Source organism: Leptonotus elevatus, chromosome 11, assembly GCF_054856555.1.
Source record: "Leptonotus elevatus isolate MCC_2025b chromosome 11, RoL_Lele_1.0, whole genome shotgun sequence".
In the NCBI taxonomy this organism is placed as follows: Eukaryota; Metazoa; Chordata; class Actinopteri; order Syngnathiformes; family Syngnathidae; genus Leptonotus; species Leptonotus elevatus.
The window spans coordinates 14,105,125-14,130,062 of NC_141249.1; the positions used below are offsets into that span (position 1 = coordinate 14,105,125).

Consider the following 24,938-nt stretch of genomic DNA (forward strand, 5'->3'; position numbering starts at 1 on the left):
TAATTTTCCAGAAAAAGGCCACAATTTAATACCGCTTCTATTTTTAGCATCCACTAACTCCCCCTCCTGCATTGAGTGTCTCCCCACCACTCCAGCCCCCGACCCCTCCTTTATACCTTTTTGTGGAAGATGATCCGGGGCGACTCAGATGTTGCCTGGAAGTGGCCAATGGCGAGCAGAGAGGGGCCGGATTGGCGAGCGCCCACGTTGCTCCATCTTTTTAAAAACCACAGGCCTCCCGCCTCCGACTGGACAACTGCTGCTTGAGCAGCGACGACATCTCTCAGCATCTCGCACACCTGACCAGGGGCCGGGGATCGGTTGACTCCGCTGTGCTGTTGAGTGACAGAGTGGCACCATGTCAGGATTAAAAACAGCGGCCTTCTTGCTCGCTTTCCTGGCTTCTGTGGCTTTGGGTCAAGGTAAGTGAAAGTCACGGAGGAATGAAGTTTCATCTCATGTGGATGATATTAATATGCGGTAATAGATGTATTTGCGAGGGGAAATTGGCGGTGAGATCAGGGCGAGAGCGCACGTGCGCACGCATGGTACTGTAAGGACCACCACTGTGGCTCGTGCGCGCCAATGTTATGACACGAGCACGCCCAAACGACAGGATAATACGCAACACGTGCTGATAGCAGAGGAGGGGGTCACTCAGAGCAGAGCCCCTCATTCCCCGACTTCAATGCTTTGTCGTCTTCACTTTTCAAAATTGGTTCGCTCAACTGCCTTCAAGTATATCAAGTGATGTTGATTTGTCTTAATTATAAGTTACCAGATATGGGCCAATTAAAAACGGCATTTAAGAAAAAAAAAGACAATTAACTGATGGCTTTATAGTTACTTATTTTTCTTGTTGCCATTTGCTTTTACTCCAAAAAAGGGGGAAAAAAAGTATAATGGGCAACGGATGCCGTGATGTTTTTTTTTGGTGCTATAATTTACGTGCATTACTTTTATTTAAGGTATTATTTTTCATTTTACATAGTTCAGTAACTCAGTTGCAAACAATGTGTATACCGTATTTCCTCAAAGATTTGGAGTTAATTTAATACGGAGCAAACTTTTCTGCCAAAGGGCCACATTTGATGGGCCGGCTCATTCATAGATCAGGTTTAAAATAAAAAAAAAGTTGCAACGTGTAATGTAAAAAAACATTGTACTCATATTTTTAGTTTTATTGTTTGCAATAAATTAACAATTTTGAAAAAAATAGAAAATTAATTAAATTATTGATAATGTGAATACTGTACATGGCGGGCCGGATTAATAAATCAGCATGTGGCTCACAGGGCCATACAGTACGTATTCACCGGGTGCATCAACCACCTAAGCCAAAAAAACAATAGTCGTCATCTTTTTCATTGACACATGGGACAGTAATTTAACTGCTGAATTCTTGTGACATATGTTGCTAACCAAAACAGCAGCCCCTCAATAGTTACGACTATGGAAGCATCGATCATGGTTGACAAAAAAGTAAAGTATTAGAGATTATTTTACGATACGTAATGATTAATGTTTTACATTATTTTTAATTCCACTTTCGCAAATGCAAAAAAAGGCCTCTGCATTAATAATCAAGTGAATCACTAATGATTTGTGCTCACTTTTCATTCATGATAATTGCCTTTGAAAGAAAATAGAAAATGCCGGGGGAAGGGGTGGGGGGGCATCAAGCCCAAGAGAAAATAATGTACCCTACTTTATGTTTAATGGCATATATTTAGATTTGCATGCATAAAAATGCCACTGACGTGAATCCAGCTTCATCCTAATGGATCTTTTTGGAAGTAAATGTGTTGCAGTGGCCATAAATGTCCCAAAAAATAAAATAAGTACAGCAGTGGATCTTGGTTGCTAAATGAGTGACGTTGTTCCAAACTTAAAATTGCATTGGCATCCGAACCAGCAAACCCACATTAAAGTTGCAGTGAAGTTTGCTTCATTTGTCCTCAGTTCACCCTTGCGATATTGTGCCAGTAACGCCTCCTCGAATCATAAACCAAGTAGCCCTGCTGGCTTGGAGTCCATCGAGGTGAGAGAAGGGAATAAAAAAGGACAGGTAGAGTGAGCTGAAACATCCATAAGGTCACCGACATATTTCTGCTTTTGATGGCCGTTCCGTAGGCCTGGAAACCGTAAATATTTACGACTTGTTTGGCTATTTGAAGGCGGCCAGCTACTTGCGCTGCAGAGCTAAAGGAGGAACACTGTGGCGTTACTTTGCTGCTTTGCTTTGAGACGTTTCATCGCACTCACCAGCCAGCTCGCCTTCATGGTGCTGCCATTACAGTCGATGCTACCGTAGATGGAAGGTGACAAGCAGTTGGAGGACCACTGGGAGTTGCGTATCCAGATGTTGACCAGGCCGACTGGCCAGATGACTTTAATGGCTTTGAACGGGATAAGAGAGAGGTCATTAGAGCTGGATCGCTTAAGCCATAACAAATCATTATTTTATTCTGCGTTCATGAATTTTTCACTTTTTTAGGCCGTTTGATTTTCGTCACATTTTTTTTTTTACTGTGGTGCAATAAGTGTTATTGGTAGCACTGAGCAATTTTGACATATAATCTAATTTTTCCCCATCAATATTGCGATTGTGATTTACAATGTGATTATTTCTTAATAATCTTTATTGTTTATTAACTTTTTATTTATTTTTTATTAACCTGTAAATTGTAATAAACAATATCAGATTCATTATTACATAAATGTTTTGGCATATTAGGTCAGACATGTGCAAAATAAATGCAAAGGAAATTAATAAAATACTTCTTTATTATTATTATTATTTCTTTACTTCAATTAAGGTTGGTAACTTACTAAACACTTGCCATCTTTTAAGCGTTCACTATGACAACTTAACAAAAACAAGTGCGGCATAAATCAGTAAATCAATATTGCAAGCAAATCTGTAATTTTATCATTTTTAAAATTGTCATGTTTAATGAAACAATGACAGACTGCACTTAGGCACTGAACTTAAATGAATAAATAAACAAAATATATAAATACAAGTATACATATATAGAAAATTAGGCTGACCGAAACAAAGCAGTTTTTTCCCAAATGTCCGCCTTTGCGATTGAAAAATTGCATTGTACTACATTTTAATATCGATTTGAATTGAATTTGTCACTCAAAAAACTCGTAAGTTGGGGCACTCCTACGTCAAGGTACCACTGCACAACTGTAAACCGACATACAACATTTTGAACCTTTAAAGTGTTCTTCTTCCAAATAATACATTTTTGACTTTAGCATAGGTTAGTGATAGACTACAGGGCATTCGGTCACATTCAGGTTATTTTACCGTAGGAATGGAACATGGCTATAAAACGGGAACCCTTATATAATGTTTTCGATGAATGCTTTTTTTTTTCTTTTCTTTTTTATGTATGATTTTCAAAAAAAATATTTTTGTTGTTGTTTACATGGGATTAATTTATTTCTAATGGAATTCTTTGTGCTGTGGGGAATTTTTGGTTCTTGTGCAGAAGTTTAAAGTTCAAACAAGGACGTTCAGATAGTTTGCATGAATGTGCCCAATCATGTTTGAACGACATGAGGAATGAAAACTGTGCACTGCTAATACTTTATTGTACAGTATAAGGATAAAAAAATAATAATCTTGAAATCATGCAGCTGATGTGCATCATTAGCTAATGTCAGGAGCAAAATTGCATGACTTAATGAGGCGCAGATGCTTTCGGAATCCAAAGTTGGACATTTGAGGGAAGGGAAAAAAAAGACTACGGCACACCTCGACAAAGAAGCCGTCCAAAATTCAAAAACGGCTTCCATATGACATTGCAAACGGATCACCCCACACGCAAAACACGTGCCGAGTTGCCCACACTCCCAAGCATGCAGACGGCCAGTCAGTCTGCATCAATTTATACGACAACCTTGCAGTCTTGGCAGTCGAATCCATCAAGTTATGTAACAAAGGAAGGGGGAGGGGTTGATGTCTCCTGGAATATACATGTAATAAACAAACTCCAGACTTCTATACAGCATCCATCTGGCACAGTCATACCTGCTGTGACACCGAGGCCTTTTCCACGCTTTATTTATTGCCGCCCTTCACAGGAGCATGATGTGTGGAGCAGGCGAGGTGTATCACAAAGCGCCACTGTGTCCCAAATCCAAACGGTAAAACCTCTAAAATAAGAGTCACAGTTGTCGCGGTTTAAGATGTCAAAAGAATGGTAATCCAGTAGCTGGCGTGGCACGCAGGTGCCGCTATAAGTGGAACCGGGTTGCTAACCAGGACCCAGGACCCACGTCGTACCCTCCAGCCTTTCTTTTTCCCTTCCTGCTTTACGAGGGGTTGGCCGACGCTCCATTTTAACTCCTGACGCGGTGCAAATGTCCAGGTGGAAGGTTAAACTTCACGAGTTTGAAAGCGGACGGAAATAGCGCACGTGAGCGCGTCAGTGAGGTAAAGTCATGTGACACAGCACGTGCTAAAAACTCCATAGCGCGTTCACATTTTTTCTCAATAAGCTGAGGTCACCATCCCAAACCAATTGGCCATGGCTAACGTAAATTCCCCTTTCAACTTTATTAAAACCATTAGGCATCTTGTAAAACTCTTAGCAACTGCCCAGCTTACAAACTCTGTCAGCAAACATCTTGAAATGATGATAAGCAGTGAAAATCCCCACAAATGAAAATTGGAAGATGCTTGTTTTTTTTTAATTAGCAAAATGTTTGGACTACAACTGAAAGCTTGACTTGGATTAAACTACTATATATTGTAAACTGTAGTACAATGGCGCCCCGGAGGTCCAACACATTTTGTTCACACATCCATCCAATAATTATCTACCGCTTATCCGGGGTCGGGTCACGGGGGTAGCAGCTTTAGCAGGGAAGCCCAGACTTCCCTCTCCCCAGCCACTTCAACCAGCTCCTCCAGCGGGATCCCAAGGCGTTCCCAAGCTAGCCAAGAGACATAGTCTCGCCAGCGTGTCCTGGGTCGTCCCCGGGACCTCCCGCTGGTGGGACATGCTCGCAATACCTCTCCAGGGAGGCGTCCAGGAGGCATCCGAACCAGATGCCCGAGCCACCTCAGCTGGTTCCTCTCAGCACGAAGGAGTAGCAGCCCCTTCCGGATGACAGAGCTTCTCACCCTTGTTCACACATCACATAAAAATAAAAATAAATCTATTAGAAATAATGGAAATATTTAAAGCGGAAGTCAAGTGAAAGATGCACCCCCGCTAGTAAATCAAAAATAAATTTAAATAATAAATTGCCACAACCCCCCCAAACCCTAGAAAAATCAGCCTGCTTTTATCCATCTCAGGGGGCGGCCATTTTGGATCTTGCTTTCAACTGAAAATAATGGGGGTTATGACTAACTTATATTTGTCATTATTTTTGTGAATATTCACTGCAACAAATTAACTGTAGAATTTACAAGAAATAACTGCCAAAAAGTTGTCAGCTAATTCTTGTAAAATTTCATTGAATTACTGTGAAAATCTATTACAGTATATTACTGTATTTTTGTATATAAATTACAGTTACATACTGTATTTACTTCTTTTTTTTAAGAAAACCACCGTGCCACCCTGGTTGTAAAACCAATCCTCGTTCTGCAGCCGAATGCATAAATGAATGCTAGCTGTAATGTTGCATGACAAATGCAATGTGTGCACTCACGCTGAAATATTACTCACCAATTCCCTGAATTCTTGTCCTTGCTCCGGTGACAATACAGGGTCCGCTATTTTCTTCTTCTCCTATAGAGATACCCGCCAAAACCCGACAATCTTTACAGTATTTCCCTGTAATCCACATAAATAAAAAAATACAGTATTTGACTGCTAATTATACAGCAAATTACTGCACTTTGTTTTTACCCATAATGTACTTAATTTTACCCATAATGCATTGCATGCATTGCAGTTAAATACTGTAGATTTAATAGAAATTTCTTAGTGTTGAGAGGAGAGGAGACTGTGCCATGAGATGATTGTTTTTTATGAGAGTGTCTCTCTGCCACAAGACATTTGGCTGACTGTTTAAAAAAACATTTAATTAAAAATTAAGCGTTCTTAAATAGCAATTGAATATTGATTTCGGGATGATTTTGTGTCGATATTGGTGACGGTGCTATAAACTGGATGGAAAAACAGAAAGTACGGCAATACCTGTATGTGCCTTCTTGGACTGCGGACAACTGTAACGTCGCAGCACAAACTAGTTAATTGCACACCATTCGTAACCTTGAAACAATGCATGTTGGTACTGTCGTAAACTATACTGTATTTTTCCTTTAAAGGCACAAAAGCCACTGCTGTGCCGATCAAACTCAGATATCAGCAGAAAGCATGTCTTTTTCAGCAAATCACTTGTTTACGCAATACTAATGACCTGTAAATGATCGCATTTGTTGTTCTTGGTGGAGACCAGAACGGAATCCAGGCTTTCGTCAGTAGCTGCATTTTGACTTGTTAAGGCCAGAATGTCTTTTGATCGGCGGCGCTGACATCTCACTTTCCTCAATCCATCAAACTAATGTGCTGCTGGCACCGCAAGAAAGACTTGAGGCGAAGCCATAAAAATCATCAGCCACGGGGAGTTGAAGCTCACCACTGCAACTATGAGTTATAAGACACACACGCACAAACACAGCACATTAGCACCTTTTTTGTTTCTGTTACGGTACGTGACATTAAAGTTTTTGCCCGGTCCAAATGAAACACCAAAATGCTGTGCAAGCTTTTTTTTTTTGGGCAGACGGTGCAGTGTTGATGTGCTGTAAGTTAGCAACCAGACGACTGTGTTAAAAGGAATCATATTAAAGTTCATGCTAATTGCACTGATAACAAAAATATTTTTTTTTCTGTTTGTTAGGAATTCGAAGCGAGAGTGCGTCAGTCAAGAGCAGGAGAGCAACACTAAACAGTTTTACAGATACGAGAACGACAGGTATAGATAGACCCACTGACCAGAAGTAAAAAAAAAAAATAATAATATATATATATATATATATATATATATATATAGGAGGTGGGGGGGTTAGTCAACCTTGGACCTATGTTGCAGAAGGTGGTTTGAAGTTCTTTGGTCATTTCATACTACTATAGTTATTTGCCATTGTACTTTAAACTACATGCTACTACCTACATTAACATGGGTTTGGTATATTTAATTTGTGCAACTGATAACTGATATGAATGACTAATATTGACCGTAATTAATGGTACCACTCATGTCTATAGCTTCTTCTTCTTCCTTAGTTTTCCCTATTTGGAGTCTTTTGCTGTCACTATTACATACATTTTTAGAAATTTGCTTTCACTTGATGTGTATTTTCAGAATATTTTCATTTTGAGCTTGCGCAAACACGCTAAAAAATGATGCAGGACCAGTTTCACAAAAAAATACCAAGACCCTACACCTTTTGCCATAATTCCAAAGTAGTTTGGATCATGTGTTAAAAATTGCAGTACAGAACATTTATTACTTTGTGAACAAAAAATCTGCCTAAATTGTGGTAAAAGGCTGAGCAACTATGGTAGTTCACAAGGCTTTTCAGCAAATTACTGTCTAGTTTTTGAGGGGTAGTATTCTTCCAATTGGACCAAAAAAAAACACTAATGTTGATAAAATGTTGAAATAATATGTTGTGAGATAACAGAATGACACTTGAAGCTGATATTAGAAAGGTAATTAAAATACTATATTTGCTCTACCTGTCATGGGCGTTTCAATCAGTTCTGAGGGAAAACTGCATCTTACTGCGCATGCCCTTTACTAGCTTCCTGTCTATGGCTAATTTGTTAGCTACATTAGCGTTAGCTTCATGTACTCACCAAGACACCGTTCAAAAAGTGGTGTACTCTCTTGTCAGGCGGCTTCATACAGAATCCCCTTTAGGTTAAAGACTGCCAAAAGTCCAACATTAATATCTGTCTAACGTTGCTCTTGTCACACACCAACTACTCAACTATGATCCCGTTTTGGACGTCGTCAACCACCCTCCCGTGCAGGTGTGTGAGACTTGCTTCGCAACACCCAACAACCACGACAACCAATGAGAGCAAAATATGAACAGTAATTAAAAAATTAATTAAAAAAATAATTATAGTAATAATAAATGAATTTGAATTGTACTTGCAGATTTATAAGTAAATCGAGTGTGTTTGTTTTTTAAATATATATACCATAAATTGTTTTAAATGTAATTTGGTAAATTAAATCCCTAGAGGGTAATTCTGTGTAATAAATGTTGACTTCTTGAGCTAAACAATCTCTTTTAATCAGGATGTAATTTTAGTTTATTACATTTTCCTATCTGGGATCCAGAAGTTGTTACTATTTGAATGAAATACGAGCTTCTTTTAGCAATTAAGATGAAGAAGTAAACTTCACTCATTGATTTGAAGTGACAAATGTTTTAGTCCTTGAGAGGAGGTCAACGCTGTTTTCGAAGAATATGATACAATCCCTGAATGGGTTGCCAATGCATTCATTTATTATCAGCCACTCTCATTTTGCTGCCTGAATGCACTACCGGCCTCATCTGCTTCACAACAACTCCCTGAGGTGTGTTAGGCTTAAATGAGATGAGCAGATGATTTCTGATGTGAAGTCTGAGATCCATCTGTTGATTTTGAGCCACAGATGCAATGACTGCATTTATTCTAAACCTGATTTCTTATCGCATCCTTTTGATTGCCTGCAGGTCTGACAGAGTGGACGTCGTGGTTCAATATTGACCACCCTGGTGGGAACGGGGATTACGAACGCCTTGAGGCCATCCGCTTCTACTACCGGGAGAGAGTGTGCTCGAGGCCCACGGCGATGGAGGCTCGCACAACGGACTGGGTGGCTGCGGCAGACACGGGAGAAGTGGTCCACTCCAGTCTGGAGAAGGGCTTCTGGTGCATCAACAAGGAGCAACCCTACGGACGCCTCTGCTCCAACTACCACGTCCGCTTTCAGTGCCCACCAGGTAGTCAAAGTCTAAGAGTAGTAATTGCAAATGCAGTGGGACCTTGACTTACAAGTGTCCTAAATTGTGAGGTTTTTTTTTTTAGTTAGGAGTTGTCACTTAAGTCTTTTTTTTTTTTTTTGCTTTGTGCTGCAAGTCAAGGTACCATTACATTTTCGCTCCCTTGTAACAGCGCTTTTCTTCCTTCTTGGTGATCAGAGCAGAGTTTCTGGACCAAATGGGGCGAGTGGGGTCCGTGCACGACAACAGTTTGCAACGATGTGGGCATCCAGGTCCGCCAGAGGAGATGCATAAGCACGCAGCCGATGCCTTTGCTGTTGGTTCCTGCCTGCCAGGGCCACCATTCAGAGAGGAGAGAGTGCTCAACCCCTCCATGTACAGGTGATTGCGACCTAACATGAGGCACTAGTAGGTTTAGCTTGTTTATGCTCAAATTGATGTTTTTTTAATTTTTATTTTTTTTAATTGATTACAATAATTTAAGTTACAAGCAGCGATGAATGGGTCCCCGCGTTCCCTTCTACATACCAAATTCTTAAAATAATAAAATGCCCCCTTGCTTGACCCAGGCACAAAAAAAAAAGACACTCATCTGTAAAGTACTGTACAAAGATTCCCTACCATTGCAATCCAAATTCACGTAATTGGTCCAAACATATAAAATAAAGTAATAGAGTATATTTCTTCCGTCTTTGCCAGCACTGTACAGTGTTAAGCAGAGCAATTCAATACACTTCCACTAGATGGCAGAGAGTACAACAAAAAGAATAGCTTTGTGCTCGACAGCACCAATTTCATAAGCAAATAAATGTGCAAGTACTGTACGGCTAAGTTGAGATCAGATCATTAGTTTAGTGTACAGCATATAATAGGAATCAATACTAAGACTCGGCCTTATTTCAAGATATCGGTACTCGTGACACCTCTTGTGGCCATTTTACGATCAGGAAGTAGAAATGAGAAGAATAGAAAATTTCCATTAAGTTTATGAAATTTTAAGGGAAAATGCTATATGGGGATGGGGTCCTTTCTACTTCATTATCTAATGACTTTGGTAAATTTCCATGATAGTAATCATTTCCTAAATGCGTGTGGGCAGCCAAGTGGAGTCCGTGGGGTCGCTGGGGGTCTTGCTCCGTGACATGCGGCGGGGGTCGGAGGGTCCGAAGGAGGACTTGTGTGAGGACCTCGGCGACAGTACAGTGCACCGGACGACCTGCTGAAACTCAAAAATGTGGCAAGAATCCATGTCCAGGTATGATGCAGGACGCCGATGCATTTTGACATCAGCTCATCGTCTTTGACCTTGTCTTGGCAGTCAAATGTCAGCGCGTGTGCGCCGAGGGCCGCCCCGGCGAAGACTGCGGCCGCTGCGTGTGCGATGACCATGTTCTGCACGGCGACGTCCACAGTGTGACGGGCGTCCCTGTGGCGGGGGCCTTGGTGGCATTCGCCGACCGTCCCAAAGTCGTCCGTGCCCGGACGGACGCCAAAGGCCGCTTCAGGCTGCAGGGAATCTGCTCGTCCGACGTCACTTCGCTCATCGTCAGGAAGGACAAGTTTTCCCCCGTTACCGTCTCCTCCACTAGCAACAGCACAGGCATGTCCTGGGTGTCTGCTGTCCTCAGATCAGCTGGTGAGTAGAGACACATTCATTTATGGAGCGCTTGTAAATTACGTCGGTTGACAAAAGTCACCCCAAAAAAATCGCCTTATAGAATAGAAATTGGAAGTATAAAGAAAAAAGGCATGAGACAATACTGTAGTTTTCCTATAGTACATAAAGTACAGCTTTTTTTTTATTTTATTTTTTTTATATAGGCTTATGTGCCATTTTTTTCTTTAAAGTGGAAGTCAACCTTAAATATTTCTTGACAATAATCTGTTATATGTGACCTCACTAGTCTCAACATGACATTTGTGGAATATGAGTTATGAAGCAAAATCCGGCCATTTTTAACCAGCTCAGGGGGCGGCCATTTTGCCACTTGCTGATGACTCAAGATGACATCAATGTTGCTCATCTCAGGCAACAACCAATCACAGCTCAGCTTCAGAAAACAAGTGAGCTGTGATTGGTCGTTGCCTGAGCCCCGAACAAAATTGATGTCACCTTCAATCGACAGCAAGTGGCAAAATGGCCGCCCCCTGAGACGGATAAAAACGTCTGGATTTTACTGCTTAACTCATATTCCACTAATACAATATTAACCAGAATACCATATTTAGACCAGTGGGGCTGCTTAGAACATAATAGGGGTGTGAATTGCCTAGTACCTGGCGATTTGATTTGTACCACGATTCATAGGTCGCGATTCGATACCGATTAATCCCGATACAAATCTATAAATAGATTATTGCAAAAAAAAAAAAGTTTTTTAACTCAAATTTAAAAAATACTAATCAGTAAAATGTACATGTACACTGTAAGATTTGTATGAAAATGTATTCATTTATCTGAAAATTCAGGCTCATAACTGAGCCACTGCATTTAACAAAAAGGTTGCAGTCTGTTTCATGTTTGAACAGCACTGAAATAAAATATTAAGGCTTAATGTTCCATTAATATAACATTCTTCCATACTTAATGTGTGAATCCTAACTCTAAGTAAGACGTTTTGTTAAATATTCCCATAAAAAAAATTATGTTTAAAAATCGATTCGGCCGCATATTGAATCGATTCGAGAATTGCACACTGTAATATTGCGATATATTGCCGAATCGATTTTTTTCTAACACATATTATTGTAATTGCGGGGGGGGGGGCTTACTTTCCCTTTAATAAAATACTATTGCCTTATTCACAACAGTTCAAGGACCCTCACAAGAAAACTGACAAACACATCAAACACAATTTCCATTCTCATAAGACTTCATAGCAGCACTTATTTGGTTGCATGGAAACTACTAAAAAACTAAATAAAAGTAAAACCTGTCGTGCCGCTTTAAAAAGTCCAAATTCCTCTGAACAGTCATTCTCCAAAAGCACACGGGCCAAACGTGTGAATCATGTGTAATATAAGTGAATGCTACGAGTTCTCAAAACAGTCTTTCAGGCTCTGCTGCTTTCCCCACAGAGAAGCCCTACATTGTGAAGCACCCCGAGGACAAGGCGCGTTATGAGGGAGGGCGCGTGCTGCTGTGTTGCAAGGCTACCGGATCGCCATTACCCGACAAGTACTACTGGTGAGTTGAACACTGGTGCCAACGCATTATTACCTTATTTCCTCAAATGGTGGACACCGCATTTCTCATTTAGTTGCCAGGTGCGTCATCCAATTAAATAAATGCCAATTCGCAAATAAACAAATAACATATAGTAATAAATAAACAGGGGCTTTACGCTATACACAATGCACAATGGCGTGATCTGATAGCCGTGCATGATTTGTAAACCACAATAGAAACGTGCCATTCACATCTAAATGCCTTTTGTTGTAAAAATACTATACTAATACAAAGTATGAAATAAATACCAATCACTGGTTAATAAACAGTAATCAGGAGGAAAAGGCTATTGCAATACACTTTAATGCAAAATTAATTGATGGAATAATCGATTCTAAAAATATTCGATAGTGACAGCACTAGTTGCAGCTCTACTACTTTTTGTTGTAGAATTAAGCGTGGCAGAAAATGAATATTTTATGATAATAATAACAATATTTTTATTTTTATGAACTTTATCATCTAGTTAATAGTATTCTTAACTTTGCAATTCTGTATGATCAAGGTACCACAATGGCACTCTGCTGGACAGAAAGGTGTACAAGTATCAAGAGGAACTTGTACTGAAAGATCTGAAGCCAGAACAGGCTGGACAGTATTATTGCAAAACCAGCAGCTCTGCAGGCAGCATTAAGTCGTCCCCAGCATCCCTCTCTGTCATTGGTAAGTCTTGAAAAACCATCATGCCCGAGCTACTGTGTGTTTCTTTCCCCAACACATAAACCCAGCCAAAACCAGCATCCAACTGATAGTACTCCCTTTTTTGTCAATGCACAGTGGTACGATAAACTTGACGAGCTGTCTGACTCCACAAATTTACTCTAAATCCTTGACAGCATCAAGCAAAAGCAGAATTCATTCCAGGTCTTTAGAGACGGAATATTACAGTTGAAGAGGAAGTGACCCCAAGCTTTAGAGCTCATCTGTGAGCCGTGTCCATGCATTAAGAGGACAAAAAACACATCTGAAAGAGGGGGGGAGGGGGCTATTTCATATGGAGGAGGATACAGGGAAAATAAACACGCAGTCTGTCTGAAGTTCAAGAGCTTTTCTTTCATTATTTTAACCCATTTAAAAAGCGATGCTAGTTCTGCAAAAAATAAAAAATAATTGCTCACAAAGCGGCCAAGGTGGAGGTGAAATGCAAGCTTGACAATAAATTTCCTTTTTCTGTTGAGAATCACAAGTATGCATTTAAATGGGATAGCGCTCATCGGATGTGCAGCGGGAAATGATCCAATCACATAATTGGTCAGAGCATTGTTATTTAAGATGTCCACGTGTCTGTCTTCAGTTCCTACAAGTATATCAGCTTTGAGTTCAACACACCCAGATTTGGCACTGACTAATTAAATGGTAATGGGGGAGAGATCATCATTCTTTCAGTACTTTTCTAATGTAAAATATGTGCCTTGGCTCAACAAAGGCTGGGAAGCATGGCTTGAGGTTCTATGAGTGTGCAGTAGGGATGCAACGATACCGGTAATATTGGGAGATTAAAATTGCCACGATATCGTCATTACATCGTCATGTTACGATATTTGAAGCAGCACATGTTCAAATAGGCCAGGTTGTTTTCCATATGTGCAGTTCTACTACTACTACTTTGGGGATGGTGAGAGAGGCCCCTTGCGGCCCCCGGACTTTCCCTTGTGTCCAGCAATGTGAAATTGAGCCAAAACAAATCAGCATGCATTATTTCAGCCTCATCACATTTGTTCCACTCATTGTGCAAGACTTTATTTACACACACGCATAATGCAAATGTCAGTCTGAGGGAAAGAAATTAAAATTTTCAGTTTCCCGAGCCCTCAAGTTGACTCAAAGGCTTAGGATAGGGATTGCAAAACAAGTAGAGTAAAAGTTAATGTCGGGAAAGGCAGCCATTGCTGTGACACTTTAATTTAGACTACAGTAAATATATTTTTCCAATCTCAAAATATTGTTCCCTTCAAAACTTTTGAGAAAGTTGTGCACAAGACATAGTTTCAGATGTTGTTTTTGTGCTGAGATTTTTGTTTGAGTGCTGGGAACAAGTACTGTAGTAATGTTTAATGCGTCTCCAATTGATCATTTTTATGTGTCGTATCAACATAACTTACTCTGGTTTATCGCAAATTCACAGCAAAAGGAGCTCCAGCGTGCAATTCCATTCCTGAGGCACATCTGATCAGACTGCCGCTGGATTGCGTACAACCCGGGACGGACTCCAAGTTTTACAACGCTGGCCGCTGCCCTCATAACAAATGTGCTGGCTCTCTAGACTTTGATATGCGCTGCAGAGATGGCGCCGGGTTTTGTTGTGGTGTCCAAGCGATGGAAAGTCGGACCATTGACTGTGGGAGCTACAGCCTTCCAATCCGGTCCGTATCCCAGTGCAGCTGTCAGAAGTGCGTGCAGCCAACTGTGCTTGTGCGAGGCAGAGTGGTCACGGCTGACGACGGTGAGCCATTGCGATTCGGTCACATCTACATCGGCAAAGAGAGAGCAGGCACCACCGGATACCAGGGAGGTTTCACCATCCAAGTTGCTCCTGACACACAGAGATTGGTGGTGAATTTTGTTGACCCCACGCAGACATTCATTGACTCTCCAAAGGTGTTCATTTTGGACAAGAAGGGTGGATCGATCTACCATGACGTGAAAGTCATGAGGAAGCAGGCTCCAATTGATATTGATGCTGGTGAGACCAATGCTATTATCCTGGGAGAAATGCAAGGGGAAGACCCGATTGGTCAGTTGGTCATTCCAGCCAATTCCTTCCACAAAGACAATGGAGAGGTTTATGAGGGAACCGTAAAAGCCAGTGTGACTTTCATAGACCCAAGAAACATCACTACAGCTTCTGCAACCCCTGGCGATCTTAATTTTGTGGACACTGAGGGCGACATGCTCCCTTTGAGGACCTACGGCATGTTCTCTGTCGACTTCCGTGACGAGAGCAACAAGGAGGTACTCGGGGCCGGTGCAGTCCAAGTCCTTCTTGACACGCAGCATGTCAAAATGCAAGAGCACATTCCCAAAATGAAACTATGGTCTTTAAATCCGGACACTGGAGTCTGGGAGGAGGAAGGCGACTTCTCTAGCATGAAAACTACAGGTGGGCATGGGAGGAGCAAGCGTGAGGAGCGCACCTTCCTCATAGGCAACATGGAGATTAGAGAACGGAGACTCTTCAATCTGGATGTGCCTGAAAACAGACGCTGCTATGTCAAAGTCCGTGCATACATGAGTGACAAGTTCCTCCCTGTTGAACAGCTGGAAGGCGTTGTGATCAGCTTGATCAATCTTGAACCCAAGCCTGGATATTCCTCCAATCCACGAGCATGGGGACGTTTTGACAGTGTCATCACTGGCCACAACGGGGCCTGTTTGCCGGCCTTCTGTGACGCCCAGAGACCTGATGCCTATACCGCATATGTAACAGCAATGATGGGTGGTGAGGAACTGGAGGCAGCGCCCTCCTCCCCAAAGATGAATCCAAACATCATCGGTGTGTCTCAGCCATATCTGGATAAAATAGACTACCAGCGCTCAGACCATGAAGATCCAGCTCTGAAGAAAACTGCTTTCAGAATCAATTTGGCAAAGCCCAACCAAAATAATCTCGATGAGACCAATGGGCCCATATATCCGTACCAGAATTTAATAGCCTGCGAAAATGCTCCTGTTGATGCAAATCATTTCAGATTCTTTAGAGTGGAGAAGGACAAGTATGAATACAACGTCGTACCCTTTGAGGAGACTGATCTGACAACCTGGACTGGGGACTACCTCTCATGGTGGCCTAATCCTCAGGAGTTCAGAGCATGTTTTATCAAGGTTAAGGTCCATGGTCAAAAGGAAGTGATGGTCAGATCGAGAAACCTGGGAGGATCACACCCAGAGACAAGAGGCAAACTTTATGGAATCCGAGATATACGCAGCACTCGGGACATGCGAGAGGCCAACACTTCAGCAGCTTGCGTTGAGTTCAAATGCAGCGGCATGTTATTTGATCAAGCTGAGGTGGACAAATCCCTCATCTCGGTCATTCCACAAGGGAACTGTCGCAAGATCGCGACCAACAGCCTACTACAGGAGTACCTCATCAAACACCCCCCTGTTGCGCAAAACAACGACTCTCATGCCTTCACTATGTTAGCCCCTGTGGATCCTCTGGGACATAATTACGGCATATACACAGTCACAGACCAGAATCCCAGGGTTGCCAAAGAAATCGCCATCGGCCGCTGCTTTGATGGTACCTCGGACGGTTTCTCCAGAGAGATGAAATCAGACTCTGGAGTAGCTTTGACGTTCAGCTGTCCAGAGAGGAAAATCAACAGAGAAAGTCTCTTCCAGCGGCTGCAGACCAACCCGGGACAGACCCTGTCACAGATGGCGAGGGACATGAGGGAGATGGAAGGCATGCAGGTGCAGAGGTCATCCACTCGAGTGATGGCCTATCCCTCCGAGCAACAGGGCAGGACCCAGGGTCGTAGGGTTGTCACTACAAGCAGGAGGAGGACGGCTGTGCGCACACAACAACGCCAATGATAGAGCCAAGAGGTAGGTCTGAAAGAAAATTGGTTTGCATCTGGAGTCATATCAGAGCAATTTATACTCTTCTTGTAATGTCATTTCTAGAACTCTACTCCTGTTGTGGAAGTAGAACCGGACATTCTGCTGACGGAACTTCCTCTCTAGGACTGTGGAAATCACCAAACTCAGACAAACAGCAAAATGTTGAGCCTGGCTGAACATATCCAATAATCGTATACTGACTTGAAGGGTTTGCTATATTATTATTTTTTACCGTCCCTCCTGAAAGACATACATCTTGCGGCTATATGAAAGGTAGTAACTGGCATGTATCTACACTCTGGTCACATTTTATGTCTGAAAGTCATATTTGACTTTTGAGAATGTACATTTTATAGGTCTAATTTGAGGTAATCGGTGGTGGGTTTATTTTTTCAGCAACTGAATCAAAAGCAAACTTGTTTATGGTGGTGGCACCCAATCATGTAAAAATTACTTTCCAATGAACGTCTCTCAAGGTTGCAGACACTGAGCCCTTTCTCTTCTTACTGAGAGAATCAAAAGAGACCGACTGTACAGTCCATCAGGTAACGGAAGACGTTTTCAAAGTTTTTTTTTAATGTTTTGTTTTATTCGTTTTTTCCTTCCGGACACATTATTACAGGTTACATCGATCACAAAATATCATTTGCAACATTGACATCTGAAAGAAGGGCTGACGGGTAGAAGCCATGACTTATTAGTAACCCGTTCCCATCGATTTTTACTATACGCATCAGTCATATACATTGATTATGATAGTCATTGATTCATACCGATACAGATGCGTCCTTCCTCGACAGATGCGTCCTTGATCTTGATGTGCATGGATACGGCACTTGGTCGGTTGAGATTCAGGAATACATATGCCCATATAAGCGAACAGGCATCATCCAATACAATAATGACAACTTGACACTTTTGCTGATTGATATTTTAGCTAAAAAAAAAGAGAAGGTAACTCCTAAAAGGCAGAGATTGAAATGTTACTGATAGTTTTGAGTCACATGTCAGTCTACTGGACTCCCCAAAAAAATTAAGTCACTTGTGTTTACTGCTAGTAGAAAGACTCCACAGTCGCATACTTTTGTAGGCGGTGCTGTTTTGGTTAGCAAATGAGTTCAACAGTACTTGTCAGTATGTGAACAATAACATGTATCAAGAGCTCATTAGAGTTAACTTTTGTTCTTTTTCTGACAGCCACTAATCTTTCAGGTTTCCATGACATTTAGACATTTAGATTCTTACAACCAGCAGCAATAGTTTTACATATTCCTCTAATTGTCATAACTTAACACTTTAAAACTTGTTTATTGGAAAAAGGAGCATTTGCAGCCCCAAACAGTAAGATAACCTCTTCATGCTGAACTAATCCGAAAAGCAGCCAAGGGCGACGGTGGTCCATGGGGAACCCGAGACAGGCTGAGACATAAACACACTTGTGCAGTTAATTAGAAAATAAACTGTGCATTCCTTTGGGAGCCATTACAAAAATATGACCTGGATGTTCATTAACAGTCAAATGAGTTCACTTTTGGAGACAAAAAAGCAATTAAAGGAAGCCCAATAAGCCCAATTAGCATTGCAATGGCACCAAGCTTCTACAAGGTAGTGTTCACCTCAGTCTAGTACAGTTTTCACGAAAGATTAATGGTTAGCGTATTCATAGTGTCACATTGCTGATGTTAAAAATCGAATTGGCACTTGTCTAACGGTCACGCTGACGGTCAGTCGTGTAATCCGGATTTTAATTTCTATTGGAACATCTTTGTGTGGAGTTTGCATGTTCTTGTTTCTCCCATAGCTCAAGAACATAACTCTTAAGTGGATTGAAGACGTATATTGCCCATCGTGTGAATGTGGCACCTGCAACTGATTGTCGACCAGTCCACAGTGTACCCCCGCCTCTAAGACCCTAATGACGACGAGAACTATAAAAAAAATACATGACCGGATGTTAGCAAATGCATAGTATTAATGGCAAATCTTACAAAATAACAAACATACCTGCAAACACTCTGCCCACAAAGCAGTCTGGACTGGAAACAAATGTCACCATGCAGCAGATGTAGACAATAATTGAATCCAGGAGATCTGTCCGGTCATTATGACGTCAAACATCTGCAGAACAACTGGAGGAAAAGTTAGACCTGCTCAGACATCCGTCGATAGAAGAGCTAGTGATGGATGAAATGTTTGGTCAAGGAGGAAAAAGTGCAGTAATTGGGGTCTTCGCAGTCCATCGCAAAAGGCTTGACAACAAGTGGTTGCACATGCAAGCTGGAAGAATGCTTTGACAGCAGCGGCGGCTTATTCATGAGAATCTATCGGGGGGAGTTTGAGCGACAGCGTAACAATAATAATAGCCTGGCCAAGGCCTTGCATGGGAAAGTAAAGCGTGCTGCTCCAACTATTATATGGAACATAAAAGGACACTTAAGAGGCAAAACATTTGCAGCGTTTGGGGGATGAAATGATGCGAGTTTAAGCCCCATTCCAACAGACAAAGCACACCAAAAACAAGATTTATTCTGTGTGGAAAGAAAATGTTGATCTCAGTGGGAAGGCCGTACGTCATAATAACATTTTCACTTTGCGGAGAGTTGTAAAATGTCAGCCTGACAAATCATGGGTTTGAAATGTAATCTTTAGTTTTTGGACTATGTAGAAATATTAGCTTTGAGAGTCTGAGCAAATTTTCTGGAATTATAAGCATCCTGACTGGCAACATTTTGAATAGTTGAATGCCAATTGTTGATTTTATTTTATTTTTATATTTAACTACATGTACATAAACCCGTAACCCAACGCAGTAAATAGATTTGCTTTGCGAGGTTAATATAATCACTGACACATACAAGGCCAAAGTAGCTTCAACTCTTTCTACCAGTCACAAAAGTGTTTTTTTCTGACCATTTTCCCACCAGTGGTAATATCAGAGCTGTAACATTGGTTATTGCTTCACGATCCTGTGAACCAAATGATATTTTTGAATGAATCAGATCCAATGTGCTTGAAGTAACTGTACTGCTCCATACTGTACACAATGCAAAATGTTTATTATTTAACACCAAACTCAACTAAAATCTTCATCCACCAATTCTACAGTCCAATTGGTCTCAGAGAGATCATAATTTATTCCAGGTCACCCCTTCTACATTTTCCCACTACGTCCAAGTGAAAATTTGCACATGCCACTCTGCTTGAAGGAAGCCACCTTGAATTGCAGCTTTGACCGTGATAACGTTTGCATGGTGACACCAGTCACTTTTCATATGTAAATGGTGTATTGTATAAACTTTGTATGAATAAGAGACTGTAAATAAATGTTTTTGATCACGCTTTTGGTTGGAGTTTTTCACATTCAAAAAATAACTGACACGTTTTCTAGTGTTCGCTTATATGCTGTGGATATGGAATACACATACTGTATAATATTTTTTACATAGTAGCATGCAGTTAGCTAGCTAGCTAGCAAGCCCTCATCCCATGGATGCCATAATTTACTAGGTGCCATTACTTAAATTCCCAAGTATTATGTATGTTGTGTAACTTGTGTTATTCAGACTACATGTTGGTGTGCAAAACATTGTGGGTATATATGACTAGCAGGAAAAATATCGGATTTAGTATTAACATTTGGCTCGATTTTGGCCCTTTAAATTAAATTTGTCAAGGTTTTTAACGATACTCTTCTCTGCGACCTGTCAAATTTACAACACAATTTTATTTTCACTTTACAGGGACTTCAAAAGACAATTATAGGAGTGAAAAAAAGTTTGTGAATGACTATAAAAACATAAAATAAAATGTGGTAAAGTCATTTTTGTGTATCTACAAACAAGATTAAACACGCCCTATGTCGTGTCTATCCATCAGAGTGATGAGTAATACAGCCCACGGCAAGACCTCAAATGTTCACTCAAGTGAGGTTTAACCACTGAAATTATGATTGTAATAAAACTTCCCATCATGGAGCAAAGGCACAAACACCTTCGTGACTGGGCGGCTGTGCTTCTGCCAGGAAATGGAGCTGACACAAAATATAGCAGCAGCACCCGCTGCTAAAGATTCAACAAAACACACACACAGCTAGAAAAAAAATATTTCTTCAGTCAATGGTTCATTTGATGTTGAGAACCTTCCCATGACGCCTTTCAAACAGGCCTTATAATAAGGGTGCTTGCGTCAGTAGCGGGGTTATTATAGTTTTGGAATTTTTGTTAGTTTTTATTTTGTTTTAAGTTGAGTTTTCAGGGTGCTTCTGTTAGCTTTTATTAGTTGTATTTTTTTTTTTTTTTTGTAAGTGTGTATTACTTGTGCGCGATATTTAAAAAACACAATGGGAGCAACGTCATCTAAAGATGCTTTTCTATTGGCTGCTGCTAGATTACGTCACTTTTGTGTGACACACTTTCAATGTGATGTCCTTATTCTGTTTAATATAAAAAAAAAGGCTCATGCATTAAATTGATTACCAAAGACTAAAATTAAGGACATTTTTGCTATAATTATAGTTAGTTTTAGTTAGTGTTGTAAACGTAAAATGTAGTTTCAGTTAGTTATCGTTTTTTAAAAAGCATTTTAGTTAACAAAATTTTTTTTTTTAATTTTTGTTTTTTCGTTAGTTTTAGTTAATTAAAATAACCTTGGTCAGTAGAACGGTTTAAAAAAATAAGTCATAATTTTCTATGACAGACAGTTTTGAAGGGGACATTTTGCTTTTGTGACGTCAGTGGATGACTTTTTTAAAGGCCACAGGCCTCTCGGTAAATCATAGTAAAGGTAAAAACTGAGGTAAGTCCGAGTCAGAGCGAATGTCCATCTATTATATATTAAATAAATAAAATAATTTCTTTAAAAAAATTATTTGAAAAATACACACAAAATGTTTGACATTTTCATAATAACTGTCCAAATAATCTACTAACCAGTCCAGGGTTCAACTCCGGAAAAGGTTCGAGCTCACCCCCACCTTGAAAAGAATAGTTTTGACCTCAGTGTGCTTGTTAAGTAGCTGAGGCAGTTAGGGGCCACATACGCGGTAAAAACACAAATCATCAACTGGAAAAACAATTTTGAATCCGCCATCGTTTACGTCAGCCGAGAACAGCAAAATATTTTCTCCTGCATAGAGTTCCAAGTTTTGTTCATTTTTCTCTCTCCCCAAGTTTACCAAAAGTTTTGTCTGTCTATACGAAGTAATGTCCTGATGTCTCCTTCAGACAATTGCCTGATATCATCATGGTCTGACTTCACTTGCAATCAAAGTACAAAGTCTGAGCAACTGACAGATAAGGCTGAGGAATGCTTTCAGATGGCTGGGCTAAGAAAAGTCTTACAAATAGCCCCGAATGTGCTCGCTACCGGCAGGACGTCCCCGTAATCAGCGACTTGGCATCCTGGCCAGGGGTATGGAAGGTTGAAGCTCATTTCTTGTGATGGACAGGAAACGGCTGCAAGGAAAGACAGCTTGCGTGCTTCACGTACACGTCACCGTCCTCCAGCTTGACTTCGTGCACCTGTTGCTGAACCAGTGGAAACATGAAGACATGAGACCATCAACATTACTTTTGACAGCTGTCCTCAGGTGCGTCTACCAAGCTTTTATGCGACATGAATCAAAGTCGCATGAATAAGTGTAGAGTACGTCCAACATTATAGAGTTTTTACAATGTGTAAAATTATTCTAGGCTCATCTCGCTTTCATTACTGACCTTCAATGACGTCCCTGACTTCCCGGTCCTCAGGTCAAAGTCGTAGTCATGCCATGGACAGAAGACCCGCAGGATTCCATCAGCTTCTTCGATGTCCCCCTCACACAGAGGACCTCCTGGGAAACACAAGAGATGTTCATCAGGCAACTATAGTGCTTTATTTCTTCCAATAAACATCACTAGCGTAAATAGTAAAACTTGCTAAGGACCTTCAATTCACACTGGAATAATGACCATTATTTGAGTTGGAAAAAAAACAACAACTTTGCCTTGCTTTGTTTTCATTGTGGAGACCACTTGAATCAATGCATCAATCATCTCTGCAAAATTTTCGGAATGTAAAGAAAATTATTTCAAAAAGCCTTTACTTTGAAATTCCCCATGAGAACAAACACTCAGGATTATATCGTAATGTGGTCTCTCAGAGAGGAACCGAAATATATGTGCGGTTGTTGAATGAACTGTATTAAAATGTAAATGACCGCTTAACTATAACTACGACGTCTAGCATAATGTCTAGTCGATTTTACTTTGAAATCCGTTTTGGCAACGGGAAAGGGAAGCCAAACCATAGCATGACTAGCCCGCTGTAACCACGGCGTTTTTTTGTTTGTTTGTTTTTTACTAGCTTTTTTACCAGAGTGTGCACAGCGGGCATCCATGGCGAAGAACTCCCCCTTGACGAAGAAGAGGCACACGTCCGACTGCCGGCCGAGGGACGAGTACATGAGTCGGCATCTCTTAGCTGAAAGCTCGGAGGCTGCGCCGATGTGCCTCCACGCGACGTCCCCCACATTTCCGTCTCCTTCTTCGTGGGATGAAGCCATTACAGACCGGCGTCGCTTGCCCCCCAAATGTTTAATGTCGCAGTAATCTGTAATTCCACCTCCATTTGTCGTGTTTCGTTGGACACTTATTTCATATTTAAAGGCCGAGTGTCACGCAACAGCGTTTCCACTACAGTGTATTCCATTCCCACGCGTGCACGCGCACGGTGCTCGTTGTTGTCATTTCCTGTCCATCACTTTGCTTCCATGGATGTTAATACGCATATATTAGCTAAATAAAAATATGGATTCTCATTTTTATTCGAATCTTCAAGGTTACGGGACATTCACCAAAGAAACAAATGGATAAACAGATGACTAGAGCCGAGGTAGCAGGACTGCAGACAAAAGTTGTTGTTGTTTTTAATGGCAATGCTGAACATAATGAAAATCAAGTCGACTAGTCGCCATTAATAGTTTTTTTCAGTAGCCTGCTATAGTACAGCAGTCTCTAACCTATTTGCACATTAGAACATATTTTGACAGTGTTGTATGTAAAACACAGCAGCCAGGCTTTTGTTTGTTTGTTTAAGTGTAAGTCAATGCAAAATTTGATTTTATAGTAATATGTTCTATGCAGCCCTATTAGTCTAAATGCAGTATTCTGATTAATATGGCAATTGTGGAATATGAGTTAAGCAGCAAAATCCACTTTTTTTTAAATCCATCTCGTGGCCAATTTATCACTTGCTGTTGACTGAAAATGACATCACAGTTTCTCGACCAATCACAGCTCACCTATTTTCTGAAGCTGAGCACTGATTGGTTGTTACCAGAGCAATCGTAATGTTTTTTTCAGTTGACAGCAAATGTAAAAATGTCCGCCACGAGATGGAGAAAAATGGTTGGATTTAGCTGCTTAACACAATACTGATCAGAATGCTGTGTGTAGACTGTGGGGGCACATACAACATATTAGAAAAAAGAAAAAAGAAAATTGACATTCCCTTTTACGAAATTAATTAATACATTTTCTAGTTAACAGTTTTTCTTGCTGTTTTCCCACCATATTTCCTGTGAAGTATCCTGACACACATGATGATTTTAAGAGGCTTTTACTTCTTCTGCCTTGTCTGGCACACCAATTGAAAAAAAAGGGAATTAAAGGAGGCACTTTAAATGGCAGTGCAATACTCAACTCTCACCACAATCATCGATGCACACAAAGTGGAGTAAAATCAGACACAGACAGTTAAAATAATATAAAAAATAAAATTTAAAACGTGTGTAAAAATACCCTTTTTAAATTGCAATAAGCTGCATGTGTGCGAAACGCAGATACAGACTGCGTCTCACACTAGACTTGCATATGGGCTGAAAATAGAGCCCCTAATGTCTGGATTGTTTGACTCCGCAGGGGTGGGAGAGTTCACCATGACGAACTCCCTTGGTGGCGTTAACAGATGAAAATTACAATTGCATTCAGTTGAGTGCTGGCCTCTTCCAAGGCCAAACCAATATGTCTGAATTTTGTCATTACCGTCATTCAGTGAGAAATCAAAGTGGCCAGACATGACCTCCTTGATGGAGGTAATGATCAATAGATACAAACTCTCTGACTGCAGCACTTTGGGAAACAGCTGGTACAGAAATCAAAGCAAGCATCAGCCAAAGCAAAT

General features: G+C 40.8%; 2 protein-coding genes and 1 long non-coding RNA gene across 7 annotated transcripts; 1 reads left to right on the top strand and 2 right to left on the bottom strand.

The window, feature by feature from the left end:
* Positions 1–139: 139 nt before the first annotated feature.
* On the bottom strand, positions 140–8,023 carry LOC147165953 (uncharacterized). Its single transcript, XR_015096446.1, has 5 exons — positions 7,842–8,023; positions 5,700–5,807; positions 4,844–5,147; positions 2,266–2,399; positions 140–335 (listed from the first exon to the last, which is right to left on the bottom strand). It is a non-coding gene; the product is annotated as an uncharacterized LOC147165953 (long non-coding RNA).
* On the top strand, positions 264–20,114 carry cilp2 (cartilage intermediate layer protein 2). Of its 2 annotated transcripts, XM_086088604.1 has the most exons (10): positions 264–422; positions 6,880–6,954; positions 8,714–8,983; positions 9,182–9,364; positions 10,083–10,238; positions 10,302–10,619; positions 12,062–12,170; positions 12,718–12,875; positions 14,338–16,763; positions 16,842–20,114. In XM_086088604.1, exons 1-9 carry the CDS (start codon positions 359–361, stop codon positions 16,749–16,751), a joined length of 3,747 nt encoding a protein of 1,248 aa, XP_085944730.1. In that variant the 5' UTR covers positions 264–358; the 3' UTR covers positions 16,752–16,763; positions 16,842–20,114. The 2 variants fall into 2 exon arrangements, with proteins under 2 accessions (XP_085944730.1, XP_085944731.1); XM_086088605.1 differs by lacking the exon at positions 6,880–6,954.
* On the bottom strand, positions 10,118–23,495 carry LOC147165955 (Rieske domain-containing protein). Of its 4 annotated transcripts, none has more exons than XR_015096444.1 (5): positions 23,130–23,495; positions 22,493–22,608; positions 22,118–22,303; positions 18,783–18,907; positions 17,169–18,706 (listed from the first exon to the last, which is right to left on the bottom strand). XR_015096444.1 is itself a non-coding variant. In XM_086088607.1 (3 exons), the coding sequence occupies exons 1-3, from the start codon at positions 23,317–23,319 to the stop codon at positions 22,205–22,207; spliced, it is 405 nt and encodes a 134-aa protein (XP_085944733.1). In that variant the 5' UTR covers positions 23,320–23,495; the 3' UTR covers positions 20,483–22,204. The 4 variants fall into 4 exon arrangements, 1 of the variants encoding a protein (XP_085944733.1); XR_015096443.1 differs by having other exon boundaries at positions 17,172–18,706; positions 21,707–22,303; XR_015096445.1 differs by lacking the exons at positions 17,169–18,706; positions 18,783–18,907 and adding an exon at positions 10,118–10,616.
* Between the last annotated feature and the right edge of the window lie 1,443 nt (positions 23,496–24,938).